The sequence below is a fragment of the Frankliniella occidentalis genome, unplaced genomic scaffold, assembly GCF_000697945.3.
Source record: "Frankliniella occidentalis isolate FOCC.00 unplaced genomic scaffold, Focc_3.1 Scaffold184, whole genome shotgun sequence".
NCBI lineage: Eukaryota > Metazoa > Arthropoda > Insecta > Thysanoptera > Thripidae > Frankliniella > Frankliniella occidentalis.
In genome coordinates, this window is record NW_026267310.1 from 179,626 (window position 1) to 189,074 (window position 9,449).

The window sequence follows — 9,449 nt, forward strand, 5'->3', positions numbered from 1 at the left end:
GGGGCGAGGCGGGAGGGTGGGGTCACAAGCACGGCGTACATGATGGGGGCGCTGCGCGGAGGCGATAAGCCAACCCGCGCATAATAGTGCACCCCCCACCCCACACATGCATGCACACACACACACACACACACACACGCGCGCGCGCGCGCGCACTCACACATAGCTCCACACAAATGCGCGCGCAATATCACGCAACAGCGCCTTTGCCAGGGCGGCGGAATATCAGGAACGCAAAATAGTATAACGCTGTGTGTGTGTGTGTGTGTGTGTGTGTGTGTGTGTGTGATCCGTGTAAAATACCCGTCTTTCCACTCAAGTCTAGGCACCGCCGCCGCCATGGGCAGCCATGCGCCCCCGCGGCGGGTGCCGGCTCGGCGCGCCGCCCCTGGCCGTGTGGCCTTGGGTCGGAAACCACAACAAACTACAGCAAAAGGATGAGGCCGACGATAAGCGTCACACATGTGAGGCCGGCCGGCCGACCGACCTGGTGGACCACTTGGATTTTCCATGTACACACTGAAGAATATTGCAAAAATGTTCCAGATACTTCAAAAGAGTGTTCCAGTTGTTCCAAAAGTATTCCAGATACGCCAAAAGTTTTCAAGATGTTCCATGTACACCAAACAAAACTGGTCGACCCCTTGGTGGAGCCCCTTGGTCCGGACTAGGCCTGAGCAGCAGGTTGGGGTCCTGTTACGGAGGCTGTGAGGGGCAGATCCTGGGGGTGAGGTAGGTCGTGGTGAGATCCCTGACCAGCAGAACCATCGCACCGCCACCACCGACACGATGCCCCAATGACGTCAAAGTCACTAGCGCATGTTGGCTCCCTTTTTATCCGAAAGGTGTTGCGTTGCTCGTTATTATTGCTTCCGGCCGGTGCAGTACAGCTTTCTCTCCCTCTCCGGCGTTGAAATGCAGTGTACTCCTCCTGCTCTTCATCGAGGCCGGGGCCCGGGGCCCGCGGCCGGCCGGGGCCCGCTAGGAGGAGGTGTTATTGTAATAATGGGACGCGTTGCGCGCGTAATGCCCCTCTGACCCAGCTAGCTGCCCGCGGGCTGGGCTGACGCAACCCCTCCGGCCCTTACAGGTAGCCCGAGGCGACGACGCCTCGAGTATTTGAACGCACCTTTGGCTCGCGCGCGCATCGCGCGGGTAGGAAGAACATCATAGTCCAAGTCCAGAGTGCATCTGATGCCGCGCCGCTGTCGAGGGTTTTATTTGTTCTCGGCAATCATTGTTCTGTGAGCCGGACGTGTCCCCTCGATGTAAAACGTTTCACGACGCCAATGATGGGGCTCCCACTGCCCCCTGGGTAGGCCAACCCGCCAAGCGGCTGTGTAAAGACGGTATGGCCCGCCGTCCCCCGCTTCCTTGCCAGCAGCGACGACCTCGGGCGAACCCCCGCTCACATGATACAGAGGAACTACGAAATCCCACACGGTGGGCCCTCATGGCAAAGGGTAAAAGGCAACGACAAGAAAAGCGGAACATGCTCTCGTTGCGTCATTCTGTGGGAGGAAGCTCTGCTGCCCCAAAATTAACAAGCAATTAAACATGTAGCTGTCAGGGCGTGGCGGGCCTGACCGGAAACAGCAGCCCCAGGCGGCGGTGCCGCGCTGGTACTCATACGCCCACGTCACGTTACTCATACGCCCCAATTTTCCGCTCAGATTTTTCGTTTCCCCGTCTACAATTTTTGAGATGGCATTAACCCCCACACCCTCGCACACTCATACCAGGTGGCTGATTCACGCCGCGCACTTCTGTAGGTATACTGTACCGCATGCACGAGTGCGAGCGGGCTTGCCTATCGCACCCGTCCACGGCGCCTTACGAGCCGAGCGAGTAGGCAACCCGCCCGCACTCGTGCATGCGGCACAGCATAACTACAGAAGTGCACGGCGTGAATCAGCCACCTAGCTCAGCCCTGAGGCCGCAACCCCCTTCTTCACAGCCCGCCCCCGTCGGCGTTGGCTTGCTGGGTCACAAGATCAAGGATGAGGAAATCCAGGTAAACAAGCTCGCGGGAGTGGTGAGAAACACGGCGGTAACGGCGTAATATGGATACAGGCGGAAAACGGGGGGTGGGGGCCGAGCACTTGAGAGTGATAAGCAAAGTATTGCATATCTCCATCACTGTGAAAGCGAGTGCAGCACTGCACCGGGCCGTGCGCGCCCCCGCCCCGCACGCACACGCACAGCAGGCGGAAACTGTTTACGAGAGGCTCACTGACTCTGTTTCCTCAGACATCCCCTCCTGGCGCCAGCAGCGGGGGGGTTGTTGTTGTTGTTGTTGTTGTTGTTGTTGTTTTTTGACTTTGGGTGTGCGAGTGCGGGACATGACGCCCATCCCCGTCGCATATACCCTCACGTCGTGAGTCGTGCCGACGCGCTTGGGCGGGCCTCGGCCTCTGCTGAGAGTGGCCGCGGCTCGCCGCCGTGCGCCGGGCACTGGTCGTCGCGGCGCCGACGCCGACCGGCGCACTTCTGTCCGTCACAGCTGGCAAGCGGCGCTAGGCGGGGCGGGGCGGCGCGGGGCGGGGCGGAAGAAGATCTCCTCTCGGCAGTCACATTCCTTTTTGCGGCGACTTCTTTGAGGCCATCGCCAAGTCGTCGCTGGGTTTTCAATTATTGCCTTGCAGGGGAGGAGGGCCGGTCAAGCCGGGGCTAGCGAGGGGTCCCAGGAGGGTCCGGCGACACCAGCGTACACGCCGACCGGCCGCACGCTCGCGAGCTCCCGCATCGCAAACCATTCGCCATACTACACACGTGAGTCGCACTGAACATCATTTTCGCACGTGCATGCGGGACGGTCCGACATGAGCGGGGCACATACGCGTCCGCTGTAGAAAGCACCACACTCCTCTACGGGGAACACATGGTAAAGGGAAAATGGAGGGGGGGTCTATGGGGGAAAAGTGCACCTCCCCCCTCCTTTTCCTCTCAAGATCCTGTGGGTAGGTCAAGTCCTACTCGAGGCAGCTGGTCAGCCTGACCGCAGCTTCATCAGCTAGGCCGCGACTCTGCTCGGCTCGGCTCAGCTCGGCTAGGCTCGGCTCGACTCGACTCGGTCCGCCTCCTACACCGCGCGAATAGCCGAGAGGCTGGGCAGCCCGAGGGGCAGCTTCTGCGTTTGTCCGGCCGCCGCCAACAAATGGCAGGACGCCGCCGACGCCGACACGGCGGGGCGGTGGGCGGTGCGACGTCTGATCACACCGCGCGGTGTGCATTTCGTGCCCCGCGGGATGTTCTGCAGCGAGTCCTGCGCCGTGTCCTGCAGCGTTGACTAGCAGATAGCCGCCACGGCCCACCCGTCGTAAATGAGCGCCTGTTCCAGTGTTCCGGCGCGCCGAGTCACCGAGGCCGTGTCATGTCCCGCTGCAGCTCCGGGCCGCCCCGCCCCACCCCGCCCCGCTACGCCACGCCAGGCCGCGCCTCCAGAGCCGCACACGCGAGAGGCGCGACGCCCGTCGGATAGGCAACCCATTCGACGCGTGACTCGTGTGGAAGTTCTTCTGACATTTCATTGCTGCTCGAAGAAAGGATCGTCTGGAAATTGCGTCGGTTTGTCTTAGATTCATTCGTTACTGGAGCTTGGCGCCTGCGATACTAAGGGTAGGCCACCCCGCAGTACACTCGTGCAATACAGACAAGATGTTGCCTACCTAGCAGGCGCTATGAAAGCTTATAGCGGCTGAACCTCTCAGTAAACACTCAGAAAAAAGGCACTTTTCTCAAGACACGTTGTGCACTACAAAAAGAGGTATGAAAAGCAACCAGTTTCCGTTCTGAGCCGTGCACATCTCACACTGTCTACAGTTGACGGGACACGTGGACTGGACTTACCGGTGTTGACGCTCCCAGTCGAGTCCGGTTCATCTGCAAAAGGTAGGCGGTATCTGTGAGCACAACCCTCTCCACGTCCGGCCGCGCCGTTCCGCCGCCGCCGTCCTTCGTCAAGCACTTACCGGAGTAGCGCAGGTGGTGGTGCTGCGGCCGCGGCAGTCGGTGCGATCCTCCGCCGCGGGAGACGATCGAGTTCCTGGACACGGCCGACGTCCTCCGGGCGCTCTGCCTGCGCTCGACCGCCGTCCCGGACGGCGCTGCGGCTGGTGCGGGCGCCGCTGCGGACGGCGCCGCCCCCGGGGCAGTCGCGGACGCCGCGCCCGGCGGGGGAGCTGCGCCTCCGCCTCCCGACACCCCGGCGTCCTGGAGGGCGCCGGGTCCTGCAAAAAGCCATAAGCAGACCGTCAGCGGCAACTACTTTGCTCGGCTCCCGGCCCCCCGGCCCCCGGCCCCGGCCGGCGGCCGGCGGCGGTTCGCCTGGACCCTGGATGGGACGGCACGGCCGCTAACCGGCCGTTGCACTGGAGCTCCACTTTGACATGTCCTGGTCACCGGTCCGGTCGCACGCCGCGCCACTCGCACCGACGTCACGCGCATCGGTCCACAATCCCACATATCCTTTTCCCTGAATGGGTCGGCCTTTGCTCGGCTCCGCTTCTCGTCCGTGCCGCCGCGGCCGCGCTCTACCGCAGGGCGTAGGGTACTTGCTACTGGTCAGCAGGGGCTGCGGGAGCTCACTGGTTTATTTACACACCCACCACATTGGACATGACACCTAGGGATCGTCCAAATAGTACGTTGTCACTTGTCTCGACTCATTTGGTACAATAGAAGAGCTCGGCGCCTGCGAGACTCGGGGTGGGCCACCCCGCACTGCACGCATGCATTGCAGGCAAGATGTTGCCTACCTAACAGGCGCTATGAGAGCTTGTAGCGAAAGGTTCGTCACGGCGAATGACAGACGTACTTTCTGGATGATCCCCTAGCCGCGAGCCTAGCCGGGCATCCCGGAGGACGCTCCTGGGGGCGTAGGGTAGGCTACTATCCAGTGGCCGCCCGGGCTCGCACGTTATTCACACTCACCACAGCGCGCCATCCACCAGAGCAGGGAGCCGCAGAACGAGCACTGCCCCGGCCGCTCGCACGCGGGGGACATGTGGCCTAGCCGGGCATCCCTCGCCGTCCGGGAGGGCTCTCCTCCTGGGGGCGCTCCTTGGGGACGCTCCTGCGGGGTCTCCCGGAGGGGTGCTCCTTGGGGCTCTCCTGGACCGAACTGGAGGGCCCGGCGCCAGGCTGCGCCAGTTCGGCGAGGCGCTTTAAAAGCGAATGGCTCCGCTCCGCGCTCCGCTCCGGAGAGCGGCGAGTACTCGAGTGACCAGGAAAACACTCGAGTCCATAAAATGGACCGCGGCCGTGCCGGGCCGGGCCACCGACCGGACCGGCGTGACGCTGGTCGCCATAGGCCCTGGGCCTGGTCTCGGCCCTGGATGCGGGCGGGGCAGTGCGCGCCGAGGGCCTCCTAGGGGGAGACGGCGGAGACCTTACCGAACCGCTCACGTGACGCCGCCATCTCATGTCGAGAGAATGCCAAGGACAGTGGTCACACACGTGGTCGCTGATCGTCACCTCGACCGAGACCTTTCAGGACGCCGAGCCTGAGAAGCACTTTAGGCCATCCTCGACACTAATCGTGCGTTGCAGCGCGGGTCTGGGGTTCGGCGGTGGTGGGAGCTGCTCGAGGTGCCGCTCCCCGTGCCGCGCGGCCGCACTCCTGGGCTCTTTGGGGGTAATTGGAGGAGGGCAAGCCCTGCCGGGGCGGGGAGGCGCGGGGCGGGGCGGGGCGAGGTGAGGTGCGATGGGCAACTCTCGGCCTCGAGGTGGGAGGGTCAACCGTTAAGTCTTCGAAAAGGCATGAGGCGCGTCACTCAGGACCCCCGCGGCCCGAGGGCGCTGCGAGGATGCTCAGAGTGGGGGTGTTGCTGCACACCTGCGAGGCGTCGCTGCGGCTATGGTCTTGCACAAAAATTGATTACGCGCGCAAAGAGTATAAACACCTCCGAGACCAAACGACGGGCGGCGCCGCGGCAACGCCCCCTCGTAAAGACGGCAGTTGGGTCGGCGGCCGGAGGGCGCCGAGCCGCCGGTTGGGCCCCGCCGTGCCGCCCGGTGCCAGTAGTTCGTTTCGTTAAAAACAAATAAAAGGGTTCGCGAATTCCTGCCGCAATAATAGGGCCTTCCTGCTGCACCGCGCCCTTCCGTGTCGGGCCCGTCTGGTTCCGTTTAACTGCATAAATTGCAATAAACCGCGCCGCTAGGCTGGCGATGTCGCGTGCGTGTCCGCAGAGCCCCCAGGGTGCCCGACCTCACCCCGCGCCGCCCCACCAAACCCCACCACACCCCGCCACGGCCCACCACGCCCCACAGTGCCCCGCCACGCCATTATTGCCAAGGGGAGGAGACAGCCGTCGACAGGTCGTCGAGGTGCGGCTGGCTGGTGGAGACACGGAGCCACGCGGCTCGTCCAGGACACCGTCCTCAACGATTGCCGGTCGCGAAGTTTAAAAGAAAAAACTAAAGCAAGCCCAGCGGTGTACGCTATTCCTCCTTAATGATGCTATCCCCCCTCCCCCCCTCCTCCTCCTCGTCGGTTTTCCCTTTTGCAAAGCCCTTCATAGCCTTCGGATAGCCAGCGCCGCTGCGCAGAGGCGATCCCTCCTGCCTGCTCTGCTGCTTGACCATGCCAGTTAAACGGACGCGATTGAAAGGCAGAGATATATATGTATATACGAATGTGGGGCAGAGCCGGAGCGGAGCGGATCGCACTTGTAGGCTTCATTTCCAGTATGCGGCGGAGCCTTGGCGGGGCGTGGCGGGGCGTGGCGGGGCGTGGCGGGCTCACATCAGCCCTGTGTCGGCCGCTCGTTCGAGGCGATTGGCTCCCGCCTTGCTCCCCCCGCGCTCACGCTCGCGCGCGCTCAAATTTCACGCGGCTCATGTCGCTCATGTCGCGCTCGGTGCGTGGCGTGCGCGCTCAGCCCCGCTCAGCCCCGCTCAGCCCCGCTCAGCCGGGGGGTGAAAGCGCTGCGGCCGGCATAAAGCAATCGGCTGACGGGGCGGAACCTGCGGGAGGGCGCACTAAAAACTAGAGACTCTGCCCAACGTAACGCAAGGCACGCGCACGCGCGTGCGAAAGTATTATCCATATGATACGTACAGTGTTGTTTGTAGAACATAAACATAACAAACGAAATATATTTCCTACGTAACAAACGGCCAGTCTTGCTTGATTAAATCCAGTTGTAGTACGCGAACTATGGTCTGTAGAAATCCTCTGTGGGGCGAAGTAATTATTGAAAAAATTGGTTCGTAGGGCAGATGGAGCGGCCAATGCGAGGATATTGCCCGTCCTTTGTGCTGCTTTGGGTGGAGACTACTATCCTACCTCCGTACCATCGAACGCACTGAGAATAGCAAGGTGTGTGTCGTGTGCGTACGCTATGTTAACCCCCCCCCCACACACACACACACATCTGCCGAGAGCAGGGCACGTCCACTGCCGCGGGATGTTATCCTTTTACACGGTGAAACGCCGCGCGCGGAGCGAGTGAGTTTACAGACACAGAGAAAGACAGAGAGAGAGAGATACAGACAGAGAAGACTCACACATGCACACCACACATACCTACAGGCATGTGACATGTACCTACGCGGTCTTGCTACTTGGTATACTATGGCACGGGGCGACTTTTAGGTTATGTGCATCTGCATATTTAGAGCGATGCCATAAAATTTAGCAAAGCAAAAATACTACTGCTATTCCTGCTGGGAGGAAAGCCTTTACTCTCATTACGTCGGTACTCACCCTCTGTCGGTCTGCGGAGGTCGGCGTACACGATACGGGGCTCTTTGCTCTGCGACGGCGTGAGTCCTGCAGAGCACAGAGGGACGCATCAGCGACTGCGCGAGCGTGCGAGCGAGCGAGTGTGTGAGTGTGTCCAAGAAAACAACACGCCTTGCTCCTTGGGCCGGGGCCGACCCGTCCGCGTGTGAGCGTCATCACGCCGCAGAGAATCGGTTTCCATCCATCCTCCACCTCTGTCCTATCCTCACAAAAACGAAAATGACACACACACGCAAAGAAAGTGGCGTTCAAATCATTTGGAGAGTAGCAGTTCGGATTCCAAACACGACACTTGTCCGGTCCTCAGCTATGCGGACACTGGTTATTAGCGTCGTGTGTGTGTGTGTGTGTGTGTGCGTGTGTCGCCCTCGGAGAGGTGTCCGTCGGTACGTTCAGAGGCCGGGCAGATGCGTACAAACGCATCGCGTGACGGAGCGGGCCGCGCAACACATTCCTCGCCGAGCCTGCAGAGAGGGGTCCGGATGTGCCGACGACGACGACGGCAACCTCTCGAAACCATCCCGTCCGAAAATAGGGGAAATTTAAGACGATTGCCGCGCGGACTGCGCGCGAGCAAAAGGGGCATTGTAGAGATGCCCGCGCGAAGCTGTGGGGACGACAAGGCAGTCGGGCCGGTGCCGCGAGACGACGTGTCGTGTCCGGGCTGTCGGCGGCCGAGCGGCGGGCAGCCGCAGTAGCCATGTGGAGAGTACCGGCTCTTAATGACCATAGCAAAGTAAGCAGACCTGGTCGCGCGGGGCGGGGCGGGCCGGGGCGGCCCTTCGACGACTGCATTGTGGAGTAGGAAAACTGACGGACGGCCTGCTGACGAGAGCGGAACCCGTCCCGCGGCCGGTGTGTCGACCGTGTCCCGGGCCGTGTCCTGAACCCATGTCCGGGACTGCCCGCTTGTTGTGGGGCAGCAGCAGCAGCAGCAGCAGCAGCAGCAGCAGCAGCAGCAGCAGCAGCAGCGCCGGCGGGGCCGATGCCGATCCACGCACCCCTCGGAGCCAAGAGGCAACTAACTGTCCGACTGCCGTTCGGTCACATGCGGTCGCATGCGTCCGCGCACAGGCCCCTCATGACAACTGCTCGCCTTCTTGGCGGCGTCTCGTGGCGCTCTGGCACCTCATGACGGCGACCGGCCGACCGCCCGAGGAGACGGATCGTCAGGCCTCGTCAGCGTCATACCAACGCGGCGCCGCCATTCCGGAAGGCTCCGCACACACACGCGGCCCGCTGTCGGAACGCCTGCGAGATCCCGCTCGGCAGCCCGCCCGCGCGCGTGCTGAGCTGACGGCCTACCCGGCAGCCGCGCAGGCGCCCGCCGTGCTGAGCTAGGCTGAGCCACGCTCAGTCATGCGCAGCCACGCTCAGTCATGCACAGCCACGCTCAGCCATGCTCGGCCATGCTCAGCTCTCCCGCCGTTTCCGCGTAACTCAGCTCGACGCGGCGTCAATTAGATGGTCGTTACAGAGGCCGGGCCCGAGCCGCGGGCGCGGGGTTACGCACCTCCGCGCCCCAAATGACTCCTTTACGGACGCGGCGGGCGCGTAGCTCCGCGGTGTGAGTTGCGTCAAACAGCGAGGGTGCAGTAATGAGATCCAGCACTGCACAGCAGCACTGCAGCCCGGGCCAGCGCAGTGCAACGCCTCACGCCTTGCAGCAGAGGCGCCCCCCCCCCCTCCCCCGCCCCTG

The 9,449-nt window shown here is 62.4% G+C and overlaps 1 protein-coding gene across 2 annotated transcripts in view; it reads right to left on the reverse strand.

Moving 5' to 3' along the window:
• Positions 1–9,449, reverse strand: part of LOC113203771 (proton channel OtopLc-like) — a 39,451-nt gene that overhangs the window by 26,955 nt on the left and 3,047 nt on the right. Inside the window, exons 2-4 of one of the 2 annotated variants that reach the window (XM_052272043.1) lie at positions 7,712–7,777; positions 3,972–4,229; positions 3,850–3,882 (exon numbers count right to left, since the gene is read on the reverse strand). The exons of the other annotated variant lie outside the window; for it this stretch is intronic. Coding sequence (XP_052128003.1) covers positions 3,850–3,882; positions 3,972–4,229; positions 7,712–7,777 — 357 coding nt within the window. The remainder of the gene's footprint in view (positions 1–3,849; positions 3,883–3,971; positions 4,230–7,711; positions 7,778–9,449) is intronic. 2 annotated transcript variants of the gene reach the window in all.